Genomic DNA, 26,596 nt, shown 5'->3' on the forward strand with positions numbered 1-26,596 from the left:
TCTTCTTGATTTGTCACACTTTGGCAAAGGAGAAATGCTCAATAACAGGGTTGTGCCCAAAATTTAAGAGAAATAAGCTTTTTGTGGGTATGGAGCATTTATGGGATTTATTTTTTCACCTCCTTAAACATGGTACCAACACTTTACATGTTGCGTTAATATATTCTTTCAGTGTAAAGTGTTGTTTCATGAGCTGAAATTTAAAAAAATCCAGAGAATTTGGTTTGTCCAACTGGCCTCAAAACCACAGACCACGTGTAACCACATAGTTCTCACTTATTACATACACACACGACTAGATGGACATGCAAAGGGTGTATATGCCACTAGGCCTATGGTTATGTCACATGACGATGACCGCTTCTACGTCCATGTTCCACCTGGATGTTTACCTGGGGTGTATTCATTAGTCTGGTAACGGAAACCGTTTACCGTTTAAGAACCAAACTGAAGCAAACTGAGCGAACGGAACGAAACTGGGAGGGACCTATCTGAATTTGTCCAATTGAAACTCGTTTTCGTTGCAAAACCTTTTCCTTTGGCTTAAAACGGTTTATGTTGCGACGAAACGTTTTGAAACAGAAACAGCGCAATGAATAAATCCCTGATGTTGCAGTTTATTGAGAAGGGACAACAGTCCAAAGAGGATATATTCGGTATTATCCGTGTCGCTTTTATTAGAACATGAATTAAAACATAGGCCCATATCCTCCTTTATTCGAATAACCGACACTGACTGAGTCACCGGCTCTGTGGACTTCGAACTCGCATTACACCTGTCTTCACAACAAGGAAGTATTGAATCCTTCGTTCGTACCTTTTGAAAGGAAGCCATTTCTCATAGCAAGCTCACTGGTAATGGTATTCGATAACATCAGCTAAATCGTCTTTATTTCTTAATTGTTCCAGTCCAAATTTATTTTTGAGAAACGGCACGATTTTCACCTACCCCGTTCCATTTGAAGTCTGTTTCGCTCAATGTGGATATACCAGTAACGTTAGGTCAAGGCCATCGAGTCTACAGACCGCTAAGGTAAACCTCAGTATTTTACCTATGTAGCCTACATATAACTAAGTAATTACAAATATTTGTTTGGACAAAATTTGTGTAGGCTATGACTTGCCCATGCAACAGGTTTCTCAGACAGATTATTAAGGCTGTGGATGTTTTTGTCTTGATAATTCAGATAGGCCTATCACAGGGATTATCAACTACTGTAGATTCAGCCGCGGGACGATTTTTTCCTTGAGCGGGTGTTCATTGGGCGGGTGTTGTGCCGAAAATCCCCCCTCTGCCAGAACACCGGAACAGAATTACAAATCATTTGTAGATAACAAATTGACCGCAAGAAGACTAAAACATAATCATTTCAACCCTTGCCCACATTTTATATACGATTCAATATATATCTCTATTATGCGTGGGAATATTTTGGAACAGAGTTCCCAAATTAAAATCACATGGAGCTGATCTGCTAGTGTTTTTAGTGGTATTTTATACTGGAGTTGTGATCTTATAGTTTTTGTTTCGTTATTAAGAAGTTCGCAGCTCATAGAACCTGCGCTTTTTCATAAACCAGCAGCCCTGATTCAGTCAAGTAAATGTTTAGGAAATTTAAAATATTCTTTCCTATATGTATGTAGCCTAGACAGTGGTGTAAAAATACTTTAAAGTACAATTTAAGTAGTGTTTTGGGGGGTGCCTTCTGGTTTGCTTAATAGAAGGAATTTGAAATGATTTATACTTTTACTCAAGTAGTATTTTACTGGGTGACTTTTACTTGAGTCATTTTCTATTGAGGTATATTTACTTTTACTCAAGTAGGATAATCGCATACTTTTTCCACAACTGAGCCTAGAGCAGGGTTCCTCAACTGGCGACCTGCTGGCCAAATTATTTATTTGGCCCCCCACGTTTTCTGAGCTCTATCTGTCTACGCTGAACAAAAATATGAATGCAACAATTTCAGTTTATAAAAGGAAATCAGTCAGTTGAAATAAATTCATTAGGCCCTAATCTATTGGTCACAAATACCTTTAAAAAAAATGGTAGGGGCATGGATCAGAAAACCATGCAGTGTGACACATCTCCTTTGCATAGAGTTGATTGTGGCCTGTGGAATGTTGTCCCACTCCTCTTCAATGGCTGTGCGAAGTTGCTGGATATTGGCGGGAACTGGAACACGCTGTCGTGCACATCCATTCAGAGCATTCCAAACATGCTCAATGGGTGACATGTCTGGTGAGTATGCAGGCCATAGAAGAACTGGGTACATTTTCAGCTTCCAGGAGTTGTGTACAGGGGCCGTGAATTATCATGCTGAAACATGAGGTGATGGCGGCGGATGAATGGCACCACAATGGGCCTCAGGATCTTGTCACGGTATCTCTTTGCATTCAAATTGCCATCGATAAAATGCAATTGTGTTTGTTGTCCGTACCAAAACCCCACCGCCACCATGGGGCACTCTGTTCACAACATTGACACCAGGAAACCACTCGCCCACACTTACAACGCCAGACACGCCGTTTGCCCGGTACAGTTGAAACCGGGATTCATCTGTGAAGAGCACACTTCTCCGGTGTGTCAGTGGCCATCAAAGTTGAGCATTTGCCAACTGCAGTCAGGTCAAGACCCTGGTGAGGACGACGAGCATGCAGGTGAGCTTCCCTGAGAAAGTTTGACAGTTTGTGCATCAATTCTTCAGTTATGTAAACCCACAATTTCATCAGCTGTCCTGACAAATCCACAGGTGAAGAAGCAGGATACGGAGATCCTGGGCTGGCGTGGTTACACGTGTTCTGCGTTTCTGAGGCCAAGTTCTCGAAGATAATGTTAGAGTTGGCTTATGGTAGAGAAATTAACATTACATTGTCTGGCAACAGCACTAGTGGACATTTCTGCAGTCAGCATGCCAACTGCACGCTCCCTCAACTTGAGACATCTGTGGCATTGTTTTGTGTGACAACTACATTTTGGGGCTTTTTATTGTCCCCAGCACAAGGTGCACCTGTGTAATTATCTTGCTGTTTAATCAGCTTCTTGATATGCCACACTGTCAGGTGGATGGATTATCTTGGTAAAGGAGAAATGCTCACTAACAGGGAAGTAAACATGTGCACACAATTTTAGAGAAATAAGCTTTTTGTGTGTATTGAACATTTTTGGGGATCTTTTATTTCAGCTCATGAAACATGGGGCCAACACTTTACATGTTGCGTTTATATTACTGTGTGTGTGTATATATATATATATATATATATATATATATATATATATATATATATATATACACTCATTCAAGTTTTTTTTACATTGTAGAATAATAGTGAAGACATTAAAACTATGAAATAACACATATGGAGTCATATAGTAACCAAAAAAGTGTTAAACAAATCAAAATATGTTTTAGATTCTTCAAAGTAGCCACCCTTTGCCTTGATGACAGTTTGCAAACTCTTAGCATTGTTTCAACCAGCTTCATGAGGTAGTCACCTGGAATGCATTTCAATTAATAGGTGTGCCTTGTTAAAAGTTAATTTCTGGAATTTCTTTCCTTTTTAATGCGTTTGAGCCAATCAGTTGTGTTGTGACAAGGTAGGGGTGGTATACAGAAGATAGCCCTATTTGGAAAAAGACCAAGTCCATATTATGGCAAGAACAGCTCAAATAAGCAAAGAGAAACAACAGTCCATCATTACTTTAAGACATGAAGGTCAGACATGAAGGTCAGTCAATCTGGAGAAAAAAAAATCTTCAAGTGCTGTCGCAAAAACCATAAAGTGATATGATGAAATTGGCTCTCATGAGGACCGCCACAGGAAAGGAAGACCCAGAGTTACCTCTGCTGCAGAGCATAAGTTCATTAGAGTTACCAGCCTCAGAAATTGCAGCCCAAATGAATGCTTCCCAGAGTTCAAGTAACAGACACATCTCAACATCAACTGTTCAGAGGAGGCTGCATGAATCAGGCCTGCATGGTCGAATTTCTGCAAAGAAAGCACTACTAATGGACACCAATAATAAGAAAAGACTTGCTTGGCCAAGTAACACGAGCAATGGACATTAGACTGTTGGAAATCTGTCCTTTGGTCTGATGAGTCCAAATTTGAGATTTTTGGTTCCAACTGCCGTGTCTTTGTGAGAGAGAGAGTAGGTGAACAAATGATTTCCACATGTGTGGTTCCCACCGTGAAGCATGGAGGAGGTGGTGTGAGGGTGCTTTTCTGGTGACACTGTCTGTGATTTATTTAGAATTTAAGGCACACTTAACCAGCATGGCTACCACAGCATTCTGCAGTGGTACGCCGTCCCATCTGGTTTTGGCTTAGTAGGACTATAATTTGTTTTTCAACAGGACAATGACCCAACACGCATCCAGGCTGTGTAAGGTCTATTTGACCAAGAGGAACAGTGATGGAGTGCTGCATCACATGACCTGGCCTCCACAAGCACCCGACCTCAACCGAATTGAGATGGTTTGGGATGAGTTGGACCGCAGAGTGAATGAAAAGCAGCCAACAAGTGCTCAGCATATGTGGGAACTCCTTCAAGACTGTTGGAAAAGCATTCCAGGTGAAGCTGTTTGAGAGAATGCCAAGAGTGTGCAAAGATGTCATCAATGTAAAGGGTGGCTCTTTGAAGAATCTCAAATATAAAATATATTTGATATATATATATGAGAGAGAGATGTATATAATATATATATAGAGATATAGACACACATGCATACTGTACATTCGGAAAGTATTCAGACCCCTTGACCTTTTACACATTTTTCCATATTCTTTTGTGTTACAGCCTTATTCTAAAATGTATTAGTCTTTTTTCTTCTTCATCAATCTACACACAATACCCCATAATGACAAAGCATTAGAAATCACATTTACATAAGTATTCAGACTGTTTTCTCAGTGCTTTGTTTAAGCAATTTTGGCAGCAATTACAGCAAGTCTTCTTGGGTATGACACTCCAAGCTTAGCACACCTGTATTTGGGGAGTTTCTCCCATTTTTCTCTGCAGAACCTCTCAAGCTCTGTCAGATGGGGAGAGTCGCTGCACAGCTATATTCAGGTCTCTCCAGAGATGTTAGATTGGGTTCAAGTCCGGGCCCCTCCTGGGCCACTCAAGGACATTCATAGACTTGTCCCGAAGCCACTCCTGCGTTGTCTTGGCTGTGTACTTAGGGTTATTGTCCTGTAAACCTTCACCCCAGTCTCAGGTCCTGAGCGCTCTGGAGCAGGTTTTCATCAAGGATCTCACTGTAATTTTCTCTGTTCATCTTTCCCTCGATCCTGGTGCCAGGTTTCCTCCAGATGTGATGCTTGGCATTCAGGCCAAAGAGTTCAATCTTGGTTTCATCAAACCAGAGAATCTTGTTTCTCATGGTCTGAGAGTCTTTAGGTGCCTTTTGGCAAACTCCAAACGGGCTGTCGTGCCTTTTACTGAGGAGTGGCTTCCATCTAGCTACTCTACCATAAAGGCCTGATTGGTGGAGTGCTGCAGAGATGGTTGTCCTTATGGAAGGTTCTCCCATCTCCACAGAGGAACTCTGGAGCTCTGTCAGAGTGACCATTGGGTTCTTGGTCACCTCCCTGACCAAGGCCTTTCTCCCCTGATTGCTCAGTTTGGCCGGCGGCCAGCTCTTCTTCTATTTAAGAATGATGGAGGCCACTGTGTTCTTAGGGATCTTCAATGCTGCAGAAATATTTTGGTACCCTTCCCCAGATCTGTGCCTCAATCCTGTCTCGGCACTCTACGGAACATTCCTTCGACCTCATGGCTTTGTTATTGCTCTGACATGCACTGTCAACTGTGGGATTTTATATAGATAGATAGGTGTGCCTTTTTTCCAAATCATGTCCAATTAATTGAATTTACCACAGGTGGACTCCAATCAAGTTGTAGAAGCATTTCAAGGATGATCAATGGAATCAGGATGCACTTGAGTTCAATTTCTAGTCTCATAGGAAAGGGTCTGAATACTCACTTAAATAAGGTATTTCAGTTTTAAATTTTTAATACATTTGCAAACATAAAAAAAAAAGTTTTCGCTTTGTCCTTATGGGGTTTTGTGTGTAGATTGATTTATTTCATTTTACATTACATTTTAGTCATTTAGCAGACGCTCTTATCCAGAGCGACTTACAGTAGTGAATGCATACATTTCAAACGTTCTTTTATTTATGTTTTATGTTTTTGTGCTTTTAATCCATTTTAGAATATGGCTGTAACGTAACAAAATGGAAAAAGGAGAGGGTCGGAAGTGTGTGTGTGTGTGTGTGTGTGTGTGTGTGTGTGTAGTTATATATGTTATTTATTTTTTGGGACATAAGACTGTAAAAACACCCCGCAAATCAGATCCTAGTGATATACAGTTGAAGTCGGAAGTTTACATACACCTTAGCCAAATACATTTAAACTCAGTTTTTCACAATTCCTGACATTTAATCCAAGTGAAAATTCCCGGTCTTAGGTCAGTTAGGATCACCACTATATTTTAAGAATGTGAAATGTCAGAATAATAGTGTAGAGAGTGATTTATTTCAGCTTGTATTTCTTTCATCACATTCCTAGTGGGTCAGAAGTTTGCATGCACTCAATTAGTATTTGGTAGCATTGCCTTTAAATTGTTTATCTTGGGTCAAATGTTTTGGGTAGCCTTCCACATGCTTCCCACAGTAAGTTGGGTGAATTTTAGCCCATTTCTCCTGACAGAGCTGGTGTAACTGAGTCAGGTTTGTAGGCCTCCTTGCTCGCACACGTTTTTTCAGTTTTGCCCACAAATGTTCTATAGGATTGAGGTCAGGGCTTTGTGATGGCCACTCCAATACCTTGACTTTGTTGTCTTTAAGCCATTTTGCGACAACTTTGGAAGTATGCTTGGGGTCATTGTCCATTTGGAAAACCCATTTGCGACCAAGCTTTAACTTCTTGACTGATGTCTTTAGATGTTGCTTCAATATATCCACATAATTTTACTTCCTCATGATGCCATCTATTTTGTGAAGTGTAGCAGTCCCTCCTGCAGCAAAGCACCCCCACAACATGATGCTGCCACCCCCGTGCTTCACGGTTGGGATGGTGTTCTTCGGATGGTGTTCTTGCAAGCCTCCCGCTTTTTCCTCCAAACATAACGATGGTCATTATGGCCAAACAGTTCTATTTTTGTTTCATCAGACCAGAGGACATTTCTCCAAAAAGTGCAGTCTTTGTCCCCATTGTGCAGTTGCAAACCATGTGCAGTTGCAAGGTCCATTGCTGTTGTTCTGGGATTGATTTGCACTTTTCGCACCAAAGTACGTTCATCTCAAGGAGAAAGAACGTGTCTCCTTCCTGAGCGGTATGACGGCTGCGTGGTCCCATGGTGTTTATACTTGCGTACTATTGCTTGTACAGCTGAACATGGTTCTTTCAGGTGTTTTGAAATTGCTCCCAAGGATGAACCAGACTTGTGGAGGTCTACAATATTTTTTCTGTGGTCTTGGCTGATTTCTTTTGATTTTCCCATGATGTCAAGCAAAGAGGCACTGAGTTTGAAGGTAGGCCTTGAAATACATCCACAGGTACACCTCCAATTGACTCAAATTATGTCAATTAGCTTGTCAGAAGCTTCTAAAGCCATGACATAATTTTCTAGAATTATCCAAGCTGTTTAAAGGCAGTCAACTTAGTGTATGTAAACTTTTGACCCACTGGAATTGTGATACTCTGAATTATAAGTGAAATAATCTGTCTGTAAACAATTGTTGGAAAAATTACTTGTGTCATGCACAAACTATATGTCCTAACCAACTTGCGAAAACTATAGTTTGTTAACAAGAAATGTGTGGATTGGTTGAAAAACGAGTTTTAATGACTCCAACCTAAGTGTATGTAAACTTCCGACATCAACTGTATGTGATTATTTTCAAATGTTAGCAAGGTTTGAAATGATTTATGTTTTAGTGAAATATTGTATCTGTTTGGGCTTCTTGAAGTCTAGAAATTATTTGTCATTATATTCCAGCCCCCTGACTATCCACTCAAGATAAAATGGGCCCGCTAGTTGTCGATCCCTGGCCTAAAGCTTCCTCATTTACCCAAACAACACTTTTTATTGTTTCAGATGAACAGCTCAGCAGAGGAGATGGCGATGGACTCGGAAGTCAACCAAAATGAGTCTCTGATGCGTTTCGCATCTCCAATTCTTAACAAGTCAGACATATCCAACATGACAATAATTCAAATAGGGAATGGGACTATTGTGGCACACGATATCTTCTTGAATACGACCGCTGCTCAAGCTCTGTCGGGGATCTTCGTCTGGTCAGCGCTGCTCCTCACTTGCCATCAGGTAGGTTACATTATATCAGTTGTCTGCCTCTACTTGTTTTGATGTGAATCTAGAAAACAAAAAGCATAGCTCCAGGCATTGTCAGTATCACTCAGCTTCTAGGCAAACAAATGCAAATATGTAATGGGAGCTAGGTAGGTGTTGTGGGTTGTCTACACCCTTACCAGAGGGCAAAGACTCCAGCCAGACAATACTTTTTGTTTTTCACTTCTACATTTGATCCAGTATCTGTTGTTGACCAGACCTATTTTCTCCATCATTGAGAGGCACGACTGAGTGTGATAGTTAATTGGCTCCTATCTGTAAAGTGACGGTCTGTTCATAGTGTGTCATTGTTTCTTAATTGTTACTAGGTGATCCATTAGTGTTGCTGTTTGCGGGCACTTCCGTTGACCGTGACTACCACTGATAACGACACAATGCAAACAGAGCCGTCATCGATCAAATGGCCCGGGCAGAGCAGTCATATAACTTTAGCCAAGTATAGTAAGGCCTAACCATGATTATATTCACATTCAGTATAGGCTTACTGAAGGGTGTTTTTTTTTTCTTCAGTTATTGCTATTTACTCAGTCTCTTGCTGTAATCCTTCAGTAGAGACAATGGTGATCCTTATCATCAGACTGGGGTTTCATCAACTCCAGAGAGGGTGTACATTTGAATGGCATGCATTATCAGCAGAGAGGTGACCTCAACAACACCTGCACATTTCCAGCGTCGCAATAATAGGAGAGGATCACGTTTTGCGAAGGGCAATCAGCAGAGGCCCCGTGTGTTTTCTGCTGCTCTGCATTGGGGAGCGAGCCGTCTCTTCTCATATTGTGCTGATGAACCGATAAACCTGAGTGCTGCTGAGAATGGGTCCATCCAACCTTTAGCGGCTGTATAGACAGGAAGCCCCCAGGGAGTCCCACTGTTGGCTCTGGTTGGAGATTTAGATGATCACATATTTCTAGATAGGAATATGATGGTGTTATTGTCCCCAGGGTTCATGTGCTAACCTTTTCTATACGCTGGTTGCAACATTTCTGATACGTTTCACATTATCATCAGCTCATACTTTATTACTGAAAATACATCAAGCAGAAGTTGGCATACCTCTGGTATAGCAAGAATGCCCTTTTTTTTTACTAGATTTAACATGTCTTTATAAAATTGAAATTGTTCATAAAAGGAGTTTTTAAATTAGATTCGTTTTTTTCACGACACGCAACATTTTTTGTCAATTTGGCATTCTATGGAGTCTCCCGTTCCGTCCATCTGTTTAGTTCTGGAGTAGTTTGTTTTCCCATCCATTCCCCATCGAAGCAGGCCGGACATTAACATATGTGGCCCGTGAGATAGTTGCAGGGTTGCATGAGGCAAGCATGCAGGGAGATTAAAAACAGCCTTCCCGACAGGATTGGTTTTATTTAGTATTCTGGTGTATCATCAGATTTTCCTCTAAGACTGTCTCCGGAGAGTTCTCCTCCTCTCCCAATCTGCATGCTAACACCGTATGCTGGTCGATGCTGACCTTAGATGTCCCAGTCTGCTCACTGTGGTCCAAAGCACCAGGTGTTACAGTGCTATGGAGTGTTACTGATGTTCTCTGACACACTACACTGTTCAGACCTCCCACTTCCCGGGGCAGCTTGTCAGGGAGAGAGGAGGGTCATGATATCACACTATAGTCAGTGTGATGTGTGGTTTTCTCATTCTGTCTGGGTGTTCTGTATAGAACTGTCGTGCTCAGTGCGCGCCCCTCTCACTTTCTCACGGACACTGCTTGGTATAAACGCGAGGCACTCGCATGGACGTTTGGTGTGTCACAGCTGTCAGTGCCAGGGGCGGGCTGGGGAGTGTTATGAGGTGGAGTTATACGCCTTTCACAGACTAACTGAAATTAGCTGGGGGATGGACTTGGGCTACTGCTCAACTAAGACAGAAGGGTATTGAGTCAGGCTAGAGCAGAGTCATTACCCAGGGCACAGCTCTGTCTGTCTACCTGTCAGCTCAGCATTATGGAGCCTGGAGGACCGCAAGTCTTTCCACCAGCCAGTCTGCAGCCTGCTTCACTTCACTTCTCAGGAGAGCCACATGCATCACGCCCTGGCACTGGCCAGCCTCTAATGTGCCACCTCTAATGGCCATTTAATCATGTTGCATGAGTCTGTGTGAGTGGACCTGAAGTCAAGAAATGCCAGGGTGCACTACTTGAAATGGATCAAACTGCAATACTCAACTCTGACCATTGCTGGTGTACTGTATACGATTGATCACTAGATTATGAGCTTTTAGTTTCCTTTGGCATTTGCCCCTGAAAATATGTAGTTGATTATGTGCTTCACAACTTAATTACTCCTCATAGCCTGGTACCTCTCTAGGTTTCTTCCTAGGTTCCTGCCTTTTCTAGGGAGTTATTCCTAGCCACCGTGCTTCTACATCTGCATTGCTTGCTGTTTGGGCTTTTAGGCTGGGTTTCTGTATAAGCACTTTGTGACATCTACTGATGTAAGAAGGGCTTTATAAATACATTTGATTTGATTTTGATTTGAATTATGTAATGGATACTCTGAACTTTTCCTTCACCCCATGGCCTTGACTCCAATTCTGAAAAATGTTGGTTCCTAGAATAGGGAGTCATGGCACACCCATTTAGCATTCACATACTGCATTATGTTTTAAAACGATTCAGTGAAGTCGAAGAGTTCAATCAAATTCAACAGTCTGAAACACAGGTTTTGAAGCAGTGCACCCCTCTACTTCTTTCTGTTCTCCCTCCCAAGTGTAAAAACGTCCGTGTAACACATCTCTAGCGGAGTTGATCCTATAACACAGACATTCACTTTTCAGTCAAGCTTTTGTCTTGATCAGCAGAAATTCATCCCGCTCACCTTGTTACCCCAATTATGCAGTGTTATCTTTCTGGGTTTTCATTTTTACCCTCCTTTATCTTTTTCTTACCTCTCGACCCCAAATCTACAGACACGGTCCTTTTTTATATATATTTTAGTCAATGCTGTAATGCTGTCCTTCTAAAGCCTGTTGGGCCCTGTGTGATAGCCAAATCGTGCCTTGAGAGGGTTCCAAGGAAGTGCCGTTTATTCATAAGAACCCATCTCTGAAGCATTGGCCCCTAATACTGCTCGTCCGGTTTAGCTCAATTATTCATAATGGTTGGTCTAGGGGCTGAAACTGGGATTTGAATACCTCAATGCATTTTTGCCTAGTCAGTGCTCTTGTTTTTTTAAATAACTATTTTTGTTTTGTTTCTGTGTTTTCCAGATCTACACACACCTGAGGTCCTACACAGTCCCTAACGAGCAGCGCTACATCATTCGCATTCTTTTCATCGTGCCAATCTATGCGTTCGACTCCTGGCTCAGCCTGCTCTTCATCAGCAACGACCAGTACTATGTCTACTTTGACTCCGTCCGAGACTGTTATGAAGGTACGGTAAACAAACCACCCCACCCTTCTCCTCCCCTTCACTGTTGCCTCATATCTCAGCCAGCGCCCTGACAGCGGTTTACTCTATAAGCACCTGTACAGGCGGCAGTAGTCTGACACCGGGCGGGTTCTGTCTGGCCAGTAATGACATTTAGACTGGCGGTAGACCTATTATGAGTTGATTGAAGCTAAAACGGACTGGCCCAACCTGTTTTTCCTCACCTGTCAGTTCTTCCCTATGGGCAGAGAGGCCCTATTGTTCATGTTGTTCTGTTTCCAGGGCGTGCAGACTTTCAGACCTGTCTTTTTTTCCTCTTAGGCTTAGTGATTTTTGTATTCTATTCTTTGCAAAAGGTGGAAAAGGGATGTACTTTAGTTGAGGTCATTCTAATCCGAACTAAACTAGTCGAGTTGTTTTTTAATTCAAACACAAAGGAAATGTTAATCTTCCTCATTAGCTATTCTTCACATTAAATTATTAATGTCTCATGAATTTTACTCTGAAAAGCCTTTCTTTAATAGTCATTATGTACCGAAGCAATAAGAAAAGACTGTAGTACTTTAACAATATCAGAGGTGAATCACATGCAGAATTATGTAATTTGATATATGGACAAAACTATTAGTATTTCACATACATTATTGACCAGACTCATTTAGTGTTTGAGACACATTTATGATTGGTGGTGGAGATTGCTCTTTAAAAATAGCATCTGAAAGCAGGTTAACTGCATTCCATTGAGTCAGCATGGCCAGGGCTAAAGCACTGTGAAACTCTGTACCCCTGATACTTGAGAGTGTAACCTGCATTCGCTTTTTTTAAACCCCTCCTGAAATAGCATCCAAGGCTTAGGAAGGATTTGGAGGACAGAGAACCATCCTAAACCTCTTAGCGGTGGGGAGAAAACATTGATTGGTGAAAAATATGATTACTGTAAAGTGAAACCCTCTCACCAAAGTCTAATTTCAGTTTCCACAGCTTCTAAATTAGGATGTAAGATCTCTACAGTGCTATCATCACAATCTGGCCCACAATATTACCTGCAGCACAGAATGCTCACAGGTTGACAAATTATCTTTAAAATCCATGTTTATCATGAATGATTTATATAGACAGAACATGAATATTTACTGAGATTAGCTGGAATCGGTAGCCTTTACACTCGTACCCGTATACGGGTTGAAATGGCAGATTTGGGCACCAATAAACGGCTAATTGGAAGGCATTGGCTGTACAGTAACATGCTATACATGCACTTCAGTGCTGTATGGGTTCTGACTGACATCCGTGCTGAACTTGAGCACCGCGCGTGACAAGATGTCACTCCCATCCCTCCCCCTAATTGGATGACTTTAGCAATTTTTGTTGTTGTCTGAGTGAGGGAAGTGCTGTAAATTAAGAGAACTCTTATGTATTTTGAAAGATGAGAAGTTGAGGATTATAATAAATACCGCTTTGATGTCATACAAGCAAGCCAAACACCCGTGAGTCCAAATCTGCACTTCACATTTCCAAATCATAAAATTCATGTCATATACAGTGTCAACGTTTATGATCACTATGTTTAATGTACAGTTACATGATGACATACCCAGGGTTATTGTGAACAGAATGAGCCTATGTTTGTCTACCGTGAAGAAAACTCCCCAAGTGGCACACGTACCTGAATGCAGTCACGACTCCTTTCTATGTGCACCAAAATGATCTGTTTCCCTGTATTGCATTGGGAAAGCCTGAAATTGTAAGATCGTATTTTATAACTTAGCTAGTCATGTTGGCAAAATAACAAGCTTTCAAATGATGCCCACCTGACCCAGATTGTGATTTGTAATGGTCTGTTTTGGAATTGCGTAAATGACAACAGTAATTAAGTGATAGCAGGGTTGTGTTCCAAACAAAACAACTAAAAATATGCTTGCTCTAATTCCTCAATGGAACAGCTAGGAGAGTGAAAAGCACCTTACAGTGGAAGACTCTTCTTGAGTCATAAAAATGCATTGAAATGACTTGTGCACACTTTGGAGAGGTGTGTAGCCACTTGGACCTCTCACTCAAACCCTTGTCTTTTTTTTTCTTATGTTGCGCCTACCCCACATTTTCCAGGAATATTCTCATCATATTACTGAATGTATCAAGAGTATTTTCAGATTTCGTAATCAACAGATGCGATGAAAAGTACAGTAAATGTAAAATGCACATAAAATCAACAGTGTAATGTTTTGGATTCAGTGTTGTCAGGTGAACTGTTGTGTCCTCACCTTTTGGTGTAATAATTTCCCCTTTATCTCTAAACTGTTCCCTTTCAGTTGCTACCATGGTTATGCATTTCATATTTCTTCTGAAAGAAATGTAGCCCTATCCATGTAGGCTAGTTCCCACGAGTGTAAAGAGTTAATGGTGAATCAGCCAAACCCGTTTGTGATATTACAACATCATTGCACGCGCGGTAGACTACTGCAAAAATGTTTTACCATGCTGCACGACGCTCCTCAGCTCAGCAACAAAAACAATAAACATGGTGGTAGGGCGGCCAGTGGTGCTGTTTCCCCCTACTACGGATTCCATCTTCAAACGGACTGACCCGTGACGTTGAATTATTGTTTTTGAAAATTACCCCACTTGCAAAACCTAGTATCAGTGTTGTAAACAACATTCCATAATTTACATTTACGTAATTTAGCAGACGCTCTTATCCAGAGCGACTTACAAATTGGTGCATTCACCTTATGATATCCAGTGGAACAACCACTTTACAAAAGTACATCTATATCTTTTTTGGGGGGTAGGGTAGGGCGGGAGGGTTAGAAGGATTACTTAATCCTATCCCAGGTATTCCTTAAAGAGGTGGGGTTTCAGGTGTCTCCGGAAGGTGGTGATTGACTCCGCTGTCCTGGCGTCGTGAGGGAGCTTGTTCCACCATTGGGGTGCCAGAGCAGCGAACAGTTTTGACTGGGCTGAGCGGGAACTGTGCTTCCGCAGAGGTAGGGATGCGAGCAGGCCAGAGGTGGATGAACGCAGTGCCCTTCTTTGGGTGTAGGGACTGATCAGAGCCTGAAGGTACGGAGGTGCCATTCCCCTCACAGCTCTGTAGGCAAGCACCATGGTCTTGTAGCAGATGCAAGCTTCAACTGGAAGCCAGTGGAGTGTGCGGAGGAGCGGGGTGACATGAGAGAACTTGGGAAGGTTGAACACCAGACGGGCTGCGGCTTTCTGGATGAGTTTTAGGGGTTTAATGGCACAGGCAGGGAGCCCCGCCAACAGCGAGTTGCAGTAATCCAGACGGGAGATGACAAGTGCCTGGATTAGGACCTGCGCCGCTTCCTGTGTGAGGCAGGGTCGTACTCTGCGACTGTTGTGGAGCATGAACCTACAGGATCGGGTCACCGCCTTGATGTTAGCGGAGAACGACAGTGTGTTGTCCAGGGTCACGCCAAGGCTCTTAGCACTCTGGGAGGAGGACACAATGGAGTTGTCAACCGTGATGGCGAGATCATGGAACGGGCAGTCCTTCCCCGGGAGGAAGAGCAGCTCCGTCTTGCCGAGGTTCAGCTTGAGGTGGTGATCCGTCATCCACACTGATATGCCTGCCAGACATGCAGAGATGCGATTCGCCACCTGGTTATCAGAAGGGGGAAAGGAGAAGATTAATTGTGTGTCGTCTGCGTAGCAATGATAGGAGAGACCATGTGAGGATATGACAGAGCCAAGTGACTTGGTGTATAGCGAGAATAGGAGAGGGCCTAGAACTGAGCCCTGGGGGACACCAGTGGTGAGAGCACGTGGTGCGGAGACGGATTCTCGCCACGCCACCTGGTAGGAGCGACCTGTCAGGTAGGACGCAATCCAAGAGTGAGCTGCGCCGGAGATGCCCAACTCAGAGAGGGTGGAGAGGAGGATCTGATGGTTCACAGTATCAAAGGCAGCAGATAGGTCTAGAAGGATGAGAGCAGAGGCGAGAGAGTTAGCTTTAGCAGTGCGGAGAGCCTCCGTGACACAGAGAAGAGCAGTCTCAGTTGAATGACCAGTCTTGAAGCCTGACTGATTTGGATCAAGAAGGTCATTCTGAGAGAGATAGCAAGAGAGCTAGCCAAGGACGGCACGCTCAAGAGTTTTGGAGAGAAAAGAAAGAAGGGATACTGGTCTGTAGTTGTTGACATCGGAGGGATCGAGTGTAGGGTTTTTGAGAAGGGTTGCAACTCTCGCTCTCTTGAAGACGGAAGGGACATAGCCAGCGGTCAAGGATGAGTTGATGAGCGAGGTGAGGTAAGGGAGAAGGTCTCCGGAAATGGTCTGGAGAAGAGAGGAGGGGATAGGGTCAAGCGGGCAGGTTGTTGGGCGGCCGGCCGTCACAAGTTGCAAGATTTCATCTGGAGAGAGAGGGGAGAAAGAGGTCAAAGCATAGGGTAGGGCAATGTGAGCAGGACCAGCGGTGTCGTTTGACTTAACAAACGAGGATCGGATGTCGTCAACCTTCTTTTCAAAATGGTTGACAAAGTCATCCGCAGAGAGGGGGGAGGGGGAGGAGGATTCAGGAGGGAGGAGAAGGTGGCAAAGAGCTTCCTAGGGTTAGAGGCAGATGCTTGGAATTTAGAGTGGTAGAAAGTGGCTTTAGCAGCAGAAACAGAGGAAGAAAATGTGGAGAGGAGGGAGTGAAAAGATGCCAGGTCTGCAGGGAGGCTAGTTTTCCTCCATTTCCGCTCGGCTGCCCGGAGCCCTGTTCTGTGAGCTCGCAATGAGTCGTCAAGCCACAGAGCAGGAGGGGAGGACCGAGCCGGCCGGGAGGATAGGGGACATAGAGAGTCAAAGGATGCTGAAAGGGAGGAGAGGAGGGTTGAGGAGGCAGAATCAGGAGATTGGTTGGAGAAGGATTGAGCAGAGGGAAGAGATGATAGGATGGAAGAGGAGAGAGTAGCAGGAGAGAGAGAGCGAAGGTTGCGACGGTGCAATACCATCTGAGTAGGGGCAGAGTGAGTAGTGTTGGAGGAGAGCGAGAGGGAAAAGGATACAAGGTAGTGATCGGAGACTTGGAGGGGAGTTGCAGTGAGATTAGTAGAAGAACAGCATCTAGTGAAGATGAGGTCAAGCGTATTGCCTGCCTTGTGAGTAGGGGGGGACAGTAAGAGGGTGAGGTCAAAAGAGGAGAGGAGTGGAAAGAAGAAGTCAGAGAGAAATGAGTCAAAGGTAGACGTAGGGAGGTTAAAGTCACCCAGAATTGTGAGAGGTGAGCCATCCTCAGGAAAGGAACTTATCAAGGCGTCAAGCTCATTGATGAACTGGAGGGCGATAAATGATAAGGATGTTAAGCTTGAATGTGCTAGTGACTGTGACAGCATGGAATTCAAAGGAGGAGATGGACAGATGGGTCAGGGGAGAAAGAGAGAATGTCCACATGGGAGAGATGAGGATTCCAGTGTCACCACCCCGCTGACCAGATGCTCTCGGGGTATGCAAGAACACGTGGTCAGACGAGGAGAGAGCAGTAGGAGTAGCAGTGTTTTCTGTGGTAATCCATGTTTCTGTCAGCGCCAAGAAGTCGAGAGACTGGAGGGTAGCATAGGCTGAGATGAACTCTGCCTTGTTGGCCGCAGACCGGCAGTTCCAGAGGCTGCCGGAGACCTGGAATTCCACGTGGGTCGTGCGCGCTGGGACCACCAGGTTAGAGTGGCAGCGGCCATGCGGTGTGAAGCGTTTGTGTGGCCTGTGCAGAGAGGAGAGAACAGGGATAGACAGACACATAGTTGACAGGCTACAGGAGAGGCTACGCTAATGCAAAGGAGATGAATGAAAATTAACTAAACAACTGGGGAAGCGAGAGAGCAGGGCCTCCCTCACTAACCATTCACTGAAACACTCAAATCTAACTTTTCCAACTTCCACTATAGAAATTATAATTGATGTAAACTACAGTGGTTCAATGTTTCCAAGAATAGGCTCAAACTTAGTTTATTCAGCTAGATAACTTGGTACAGTATTCTTCCGTGAAACCCACCCAGTGCACCGTGTCCTATGACGCCGTAGCTAACTAGCATGCTAGCATCCAATAACACACGGTTAGCACCAATACTTGGTTACAACAAACTACCAATGGATCATTCGTGTCCGTGTCTAGTTCCTTTCATAACGCAGAAGTGATTAAACGTTGACTAGCTAATACAAACTCAGTCCTGCTAGCTACACAAGTGGACTACACAACTCGAAAGTTCAGAAAGTTAAGCTTACGTTGCAAAAATCTTATTGACTAAAAATGATACAGTACTGCTAGCTGCTAGAGTTTGCTAGCTAGCAGTGGCTGCGTTTACCTTTATCTTTTATCTTTGATACGTAGACAACTATGTAAATTTAAATGTAGCTAGCTAACATTACACTAATCAAATCGTTCCGTTGTAATGTATTTAGTTTCTACAGTACTGCTAGTTGGTAAAGTTGGCAAGCTAGCAGTGGCTGTGGTGTCATAATGTACAGGAATGTATGTGAGTGACTTTGTCCCTTCTCTCCATGACAGCATTTGTGATTTACAACTTCCTAAGCCTGTCCTTCGAGTACCTCGGGGGAGAGAGTGCCATCATGTCCGAGATCCGAGGGAAGTCCATTGAGTGAGTGCTCCCAGTCCTATCCCCCATACCATGGTCTCATACTACACTCTATGCAAGTCGCTTTCAAACAACCCACCCAGAATGTTGGGGATTTTCAGTTTGTATTGCAAGTCTTGCAGTCACCCAGGGTCAGGCTATAATTTCCTTGAATTAACGTCTTGGTCTTATTTTAAGGTAGTCTGACTTCAAGGATAGTGCTGTCTTGTATTTTGGACACTAGAATGTCTTTAAATCTGGTACACATTCACAGCATACAGTTGTGACCACACATTTTCTATCATTCCCAGGTCGAGCTGTATGTATGGTACCTGCTGCTTAGGTGGAATAAGCTACTCTATTGGCTTTTTAAGATTCTGTAAACAGGTGAGTTTCCATCTCCCTCCCTGCTTGGGTGATGAAAGCACTCTGAAAATATGGAAATGGGAAATTGTGATTTTGTTATTTTAATGTCACCTCGTTTAACTTTTTTATCAAGATCGCGCCTCTATTGCGAAATGACAGCCATTATAATTGGCTGTCCACTTTTTAGAGGATAAGGTTGACTGGTTAAAAAGGAAAATAAAAGCAATCTGAGAACAGGTGAAAGCAGCTTTGTAATAAGCACAGAGAAATAACATGAGCTGTCAGCTTGACTGTCCCCATAGTGTCTTGGGGATGCAGTCTGTGCTCTGAGTCTTACCCTGATGGCAATTGGATCTGAAAGGTATGTCCTCAGAACAGTCAATAGACGTCCAGAAAAGGGAGCTGATTAACACTCGGCATGTTCTGGCTGGACTCCTATGTTGGCTGGTTTCAAAGCACAACCTTGCTGTTCTCTTCCCTCTGGTAGCAGAGTTGGAAGGGATAGAAATATATCTGCTCTGGCTCTGTGAGACGACAAGTTGGAGGGAATGGGATCAATAACTGCATTTAGAGATTACTCCGGGTTTCAAGAGGAGGACGTCTAATCCAAAAGCACCGGCCTGTCCTAAAGTTGCTATATCATTTCCCATTTAAAGGTCTGCAGGTGGCCCCAGTAAGGAAAACTACTGACCCTTGAAACTCAATCACATGTCCCTTAGTGAACTTTAACATTACTTCAGACAGTACATTGTTTTGGCATAATGTCAATACATGCATATTTTCGCGATTTTTTTAACATAGTATATCATACATTGCAAATTGATAGACACACAATTTCCACAAAATGTTCATTCATTTTATAGATTACTCAGTGTTTGAAGACGTACAGTTGGCTACCTTTCAAACCCAATAACCAACATGAAGTAGTTGTCACCTGCATTGTTCCTTGTTTTGTGTCTGTGTTCAATGCATGTCCCATCCTGTATTGATGTCATGCAGGCCACTCTTCAGTTCTGTGTCGTCAAACCCATCATGGCCGTCATCACCATCCTCCTGCAGGCCTTTGGCAAATATCATGATGGAGACTTTAAGTGAGCACAACCTTTCATTCCATTCCATTTCACCCATTCAACTTCCCTTCGCATGCTCGCATTACTCAGTGTGTGTTTTTGCTTTTTACATTTCACATGAAAGTATTAGTCATTGATATTTACAATACGAGTATTGAGTAATACATCAATTTGGATGGAAATTCAGAAAGTGAATGTACAAAGATCCCCACTAACACGTCTGTATTGATCCTGTTCCCCTCTGCAGTGTGAATGGAGGATACCTCTACATCACCATCATCTACAACATCTCTGTCAGCCTGGCCCTGTACGCTCTCTTCCTCTTCTTCTTCGCTACCAGTGACCTGCTGAGGCCTTATGAACCCGTGCTCAAATTCCTCACCATCAAATCTGTCATCTTCCTGTCCTTCTGGCAGGGTGCGTTGGTCCCTTTACTTACCTTGACTTAATATCAACAGGTTCAAACCCCAATGGGTTTGGAAAAGTCTACAAAATACATTGTAATTGATACATTAGACTGGAGTAGCACATGAAGGTGTTGTCTTTTGTTGTTTAGGTATGGTGCTGGCCATCCTGGAGCGCTGTGGGGTCATCCCTAACGCCCTGTTTATCGACGACCAGGAGGTGGGGGCCGGCACAGTGGCAGCAGGCTGGCAGAACTTCATCATCTGCATCGAGATGTTCTTCGCTGCTATCGCCCTGCGCTACGCCTTCACCTGCACCGTGTACCGGGAGAAGAAGAACGAACTTCCAGTGACACACGGTAACTGCACCTCTACACGTCCATAGAGAGGGGAGGTACAGTTGAAGTCGCTAGTTTTCATGCACTTAGGTTGGAGTCATTAAAACCCGTTTTTTCAACCACTCCACAAATGACTTGTTAACAAACTATAGTTTTGGCAAGTCGGTTAGGACATCTTATTTGTGCATGCCACAAGTAATTTTTCCAACAATTGTTTACAGACAGATTATTTCACTGTATCAAATCCAGTGGGTCAGGAGTTTACAAACACTATGTTGACTGTGCCTTTAAACAGCTTGGAAAATTCCAGAAAATTATGGAATGGCTTTAGAAGCTTCTGATAGGCTAATTGGCATAATTTGAGTCAATTGGAGGTGTACCTGTGGATGTATTTCAAGGCCTACCTTCAAACTCAGTGCCTCTTTGCATGACATCATGGGAAAATCAAAAGAAATCAGCCAAGACATCAGAAAAAAGATTGTAGACCTCCACAAGTCTGGTTCATCCTTGAGAGCAGTTTCCAAACGCCTGAAGGTACCACGTTCATATGTACAAGCAATAGTACGCAAGTATAAACACCATGGGACCACGCAGCCGTCCTACCGCTCAGCAAGGAGACGCATTCTTTCTCCTAGAGATGTACATACTTTGGTGCGAAAAGTGCAAATCAATCCCAGAACAACCGCAAAGGACCTTGTGAAGATGCTGGAGGAAATGGGTGCAAAAGTATTTATATCCACAGTAAAACGAGTCCTATATCGACATAACCTGAAAGGCCGCTCAGCAAGGAAGAAGCCACTGCTCCAAAACCGCCACAAAAAAGCCATACGGTTTGCAACTGCACATGGGGACAAAGATCGTACTTTTTGGAGAAATGTCCTCTGGTCTGATGAAACAAAAATGGAACTGTTTGGCCATAATGACCATCGTTATGTTTGGAGGAAAAAGGGGGAGGCTTGCAAGCCGAAGAACACAATCCCAACCGTGAAGCACGGGGGTGGCAGCATCATGTTGTGGGGGTGCTTTGCTGCAGGAGGGACTGCTGCACTTCACAAAATAGATGGCATCATGAGGAAGTCAAATTAAGTGGATATATTGAAGCAACATCTGAAGACATCAGTCAGGAAGTTAAAGCTTGGTCGCAAATGGGTCTTCCAAATGGACAATGACCCCAAGCATACTTCCAAAGTTATGGCTTAAGGACAACAAAGTCAAGGTATTGGCATGGCCATCACAAAGCCCTGACCTCTATCCAATAGAAATTTTGTTTGCAGAAGTGAAAAATGTGTGCGAGCAAGGAGGCCTACAAACCTGACTCAGTTACACCAGCTCTGTCAGGAGGAATGGGCCAAACTTATTGTGGGAAGCTTGTGGAAGGCTACCTGAAGCGTTTGACCCAAGTTAAACAATTTAAAGGCAATGCTACCAAATACTAATTGAGTGTATGTAAGCTTCTGACCCACTGGGAATGTGATGAAAGGAATAAAAGCTGAAATAAATCATTCTCTCAACTATTACTCTGACATTTCACATTCTTAAAATAAAGTGGTGATCCTAACTGACCTAAGACATGGAATTGTTACTAGGATTAAATATCAGGAATTGTGAAATACTGAGTTTTTAAATGTATTTGGCTAAGGTGTATGTAAACTTCAGACTTGAACTGTATCTGTTGGGAGCTGATGAAGTGGTCATTTGGAGGGCTGGGAATCGCCATATACGATGTTATCAACCTACTTGGGTACGGATACAATATGTATTGCAATTCTCACGATTCTGTATGTATTGTGATTCGATACTGTGATTTCTTTGCAATTCGATGTTCCAGACATATGGCTCACCATATGTCTGCTGCAGAATTTCCCTTAAGTGTTCAATTGGGTTGCGATATAGTGACCCCACACACTTTAAACCCTTTACGCTCCTTTGAGACCCCTTTTTCAAAGTCACCGAGCCATGGTAGACAAAATAATGAGATGTTAATTAATAACTTATCTCAGGAACCACACCTGTGTGGAAGCAACTGCTTTTAATATACTTTGTATCCCCCATTAACTCAAGTGTTTCCTTTATTTTGGAAGTTACCTGTGACAATGCAGTTTTCAGTCCCATTCCCTGGCTGTAAACATGGAATGGGAAACACATCAGAGAGAAATGGCCAGTGTGAACCAGGCAGGCTTGAGGTCAGCAGAGGAACGGTCTTCAGGGTGTTCATCATTACTCATGGCTCACAGGAAAGTTGCTAGCCCAGCACACTATAGAAAGAGCATTTCATAGCCTCGATATGCTTAATCGCAGGAACTAGCGGTACCACTCTGATGTCAATACCTTTCACGAGCAGAAGACAAATGGAGACTAAGGGAAAAGCCTTCTGCGGAGATATCAATCATCTCAGTTCGTTCCCTCCTGCAACAGCAATCCTGCTGAAGCCTTGGGCTATAGGAGACAGACCTGCAGAAAGAAACGGAATCGCTAAATGCTGATTAAGTGTGAAGTGTTTCCATGTCCATTTCATTTGACTGGTAAAAGTTTTCTCTTCATCTTGCCGAGTGATCAAAATGAATTGAGGATGTCTCCCATGTTTGGCGTTCATGCTCGTGCACAAAATGTATTATTCATTTGCTATATTTGATATTAATTTAACTAATGATAATGTAGCTGCAGAAAGTTAAGCAGCAAATTAGATTTTTATTGTGGTCTAAACTTGTAAATGAAATGCAGCTGAAGCCAAACTATTCACTGAGGAGTTTCCAAAAGTATGGTTTTGAAAGTAAATTTTCCCTCTCAAAGGGATGCATGGTGTTGGGGATACATTTCTTATATGCCCCACGGAGTTGTTCTTTCTTACCAAAGCATCAATTCAAAGGTCATAATTCAGTGATATAGTATGTGACTGGACTGCATAAACATTACCTGAACCAGAAGGATTCCCATTAAGACTAGTCTAGCCTTTTGATATAGCTGCTGAGGCGTTGGATGAGACATCCTGGTATTATAGGGTCAAGTATCAGCCTGGCCCACAGCTGGAGGAGCTCAGCCGGGGAAGTGACTGGGAAGGTAGACAGAGGAGAGGAAGCATCTTCCTCACTCCCACTGAATTGCTGCAGACTTCCTGTCATCTCTCTCTATGCTCTCATCCATCAACACTGATACTAGAGGAACACTAACAAGAGGTCCTCATGTGGTGGAACACTGGGCACAAGGACTGAGTACAACCAATGAATTTGCATTAGTGAGATTTGTATCAACTGTGGTTCTGGACTAGGGAGTTTTTCCTAATGAGTCTCTGTCAGCACCTTGTCTTCAAAAATGCATGAATTTAGTTTGCATAAGCGTAACTACTCTTGTATTTCTCATGTTGTATCTTGTTTTTTCTGTGGTTTGATATTCAGATCAAAGTTATGTCCTATAAACAAGTTAAATGACCATGTCAAAATGTGTCTTATGTTCTTCTAGACAACATCGCCCCCATGCAGAGCATCTCCAGTGGTCTGAAGGAGACGATGAACCCTGGGGACATGGTCCAGGATGCCATCCACAACTTCTCCCCAGCCTACCAGCAGTACACCCAGCAGTCCACCCAGGAGGTGGTACAGCCCAGCCAGAACAACGGCAAGGCAGGCACAGGTGGCAGCAGCAAGAGCTCCAAGAAATCTGACAAAGTCCTGCTGATTATCTCTGATGACGAATTCTAAGGAGCCGCCCACCACCACGAGGATCCATGTCTTTGTTTCCTCACCACACCCAGGACAACACTGGCACCGCATATCCCACTGTCAGACCTGGCGTCAGACCTGGCATCTGTCCGTGTGGTTAATTTTCATCTTCTTTCATTTCATTTTTTTAAGATGAACTCTTTACTTTAGTCCTGGTTTTAAAGTAACTGTCCAGTGTTTCCAGATTTCTATGAAATATGATCTATATATAATTAATTACAACATTTGGGAAAGTTTTCCTTCCAAAAATGTTTAAGTATGCAGTTTTTCTCTGTTGGAATGGTGTCAGCGTACCCCAACAATAGAATGGTGAGGTAAAAATATTAATGCGAGTAGATAGCTGAGGAGGATGACATCATCCTCTATGAGGAAATGGCAAGCATGTTTTAAGCGGTCTGTTTGAAATACAAGTTTGAGGTGAGGTTTCTGAAGTGTTTTTCTCCAATTGATGCTTTCACCACAACATTATTTGGGTACGAGTTAACAGATTATGAACTTTTAAAAGTGAGATTTTCACTGGACAGTTAATTTAATGACTAATTCCTGCCGGTACAATCAAGAAGGGAACAGAATGAAGATTTGAATAACCTTATGTGATGAGATGATATTTGTTTCTGCCTTGCTAGTCATGATACTATGGGAAAATAGACTGTCTGCTGAACCGTTTCAGACAAGGCAGGTAGTGATGCAATTTTTATTTAGGTAATTTCCCTGATCCTGATTCGGTCTCTATCGTAGCAGTGACTGAGCTCTTCTCTGGCCGCTGAAGTATGTACTCCGCTCTCTCTGATTTATGTGAGTTTCAAATAGGAGCTGATTAATGTACGACTTCAGGAGGGAACCCAGGAATCGTGCCCGTCATGGCTGGCTCTGACACTTCAAGGACCATCTCTTGCATTTGCGTGTTTGAAGTATTTGCTCAGCAGTCCTCTGTTGGGTCTCCCGACGAACTGAATTATTTTTTCAAAGACACAACTAACTTTGGAGTAGGAACTTCAAACTAGACTTTGTCGCTTTGAAATCCTTTGTATCTAACATGCCACAGACAAATTGGAGGATAAGGCCGACTCCCACCAACTTGGAGGGTTGCGGTATTCTCATGAATTTTTTCAGCATGGATTAGAGTGTATAATTCAGCAGAGCTCTACAATGTTAACCCTAAAAAAAAACATTTGCAGTATTGTAAATAGTTTGAGTAGAACCTTTATAGTTTCTGATGTTCCTGTTATTGGTCCTTTCAACTCACTGAAGATAACATTTGTACAGCAATTGTTTGATTGGTTTAAATGTTGAATTATGTAGTGTAATTTGGTCTCAATGTAATTTTTAAGACATGTCTGCTGTTATGTTTAGATTAATGACAAAGTTTGATAAATTGCTATATTGTATATAAGCTATGTAGTATTAACAATGTGTTTTCAGTGATTTCTGCAGATCAGTTTGATATTTCATGATATTTAAGTTGGTTTCATGTCATTAGAAAATATATAATATATTTTGTTTCTGTTTGTGGGAAATTGTGATAGAGGGACACCATCTACCCTATCATTTTGAACTGCATTTAAGTCAGGGAAATGAAGTGCAGTGTAATCACTTTTTCCATACCTTCATGTGCCAATTATTGCTGCCTTACTGGGAAAGCAGAAACAGATGTAGAGTTGGGTATAATGTGATCACTGAGATGTAGTGTAACTATAGTGTCTATTACTGAATCCTGGTTTATTTGGTTGCTTGTCACATTTTGCACTCATGTAAAATAAACGACTAAAGAGATGTTTCGGAACTTTGGCCACTGCGTATTTTTTTAAACCTCCCGTTTTGGGCTGGATGTGTCAATGTGTAGGTCATATATGCAAGAAAATGGAATGTCCGCAACTGGGGTCAATCTGACGAAGATCCAACTCTGATTGAAACTTTGTCTTGATTGTGCATCTGATTTAAATCGCCATGGGAGCATACCGGAGTTGCGCACATTCCTTTGTCTTTGATATGTTCTTCTGTCCTGCAAGTGATAAGTTGGATGTGCATATATATTTTTCTATAGTTTATATACAGTTGAAGTCGGAAGTTTACATACACTTATGTTGGAGTCATTAAAACTCGTTTTTCAACCACTCCACAAATTTCTTGTTAAACCTGTTGAGCACAGACGTTCCACTAGCGCCTCACCAATATCCAATGGTAGAGCGTGGCGCGAAATACAAATACCTTAAAAATGCTATAACTTCAATTTCTCAAACATATGACTATTTTACACCATTTGAAAGATAAGACTCTCGTTAATCCAACCACATTGTCCGATTTCAAAAAGGCTTTACAGCGAAAGCAAAACATTAGATTATGTCAGGCGAGTACCCAGCCAAA

At 42.8% G+C, this 26,596-nt stretch overlaps 1 protein-coding gene across 2 annotated transcripts; it reads left to right on the forward strand.

Moving 5' to 3' along the window:
• The first annotated feature begins 254 nt into the window (after nucleotides 1–254).
• LOC115198452 (transmembrane protein 184B) lies at nucleotides 255–26,015 on the forward strand. Of its 2 annotated transcripts, none has more exons than XM_029760407.1 (9): nucleotides 255–1,033; nucleotides 8,109–8,336; nucleotides 11,604–11,769; nucleotides 18,272–18,362; nucleotides 18,650–18,725; nucleotides 19,704–19,795; nucleotides 20,022–20,191; nucleotides 20,331–20,537; nucleotides 23,973–26,015. In XM_029760407.1, the coding sequence occupies exons 2-9, from the start codon at nucleotides 8,109–8,111 to the stop codon at nucleotides 24,209–24,211; spliced, it is 1,269 nt and encodes a 422-aa protein (XP_029616267.1). In that variant the 5' UTR covers nucleotides 255–1,033; the 3' UTR covers nucleotides 24,212–26,015. The 2 variants fall into 2 exon arrangements, with proteins under 2 accessions (XP_029616267.1, XP_029616260.1); XM_029760400.1 differs by lacking the exon at nucleotides 255–1,033 and adding an exon at nucleotides 2,470–2,661.
• The last annotated feature ends 581 nt before the right edge of the window (nucleotides 26,016–26,596 follow it).

This window comes from Salmo trutta, chromosome 1 (genome assembly GCF_901001165.1).
Source record: "Salmo trutta chromosome 1, fSalTru1.1, whole genome shotgun sequence".
Lineage (NCBI taxonomy): Eukaryota > Metazoa > Chordata > Actinopteri > Salmoniformes > Salmonidae > Salmo > Salmo trutta.

Excerpts from the sequence above, each read along its gene's own strand:
- LOC115198452 (XM_029760400.1), top strand. Across the intron at positions 18,363-18,649 it reads ATCCGAGGGAAGTCCATTGA|GTCGAGCTGTATGTATGGTA; the intron begins GTGAGTGCTCCC and ends TATCATTCCCAG. Across the intron at positions 18,726-19,703 it reads TTTTAAGATTCTGTAAACAG|GCCACTCTTCAGTTCTGTGT; the intron begins GTGAGTTTCCAT and ends GATGTCATGCAG.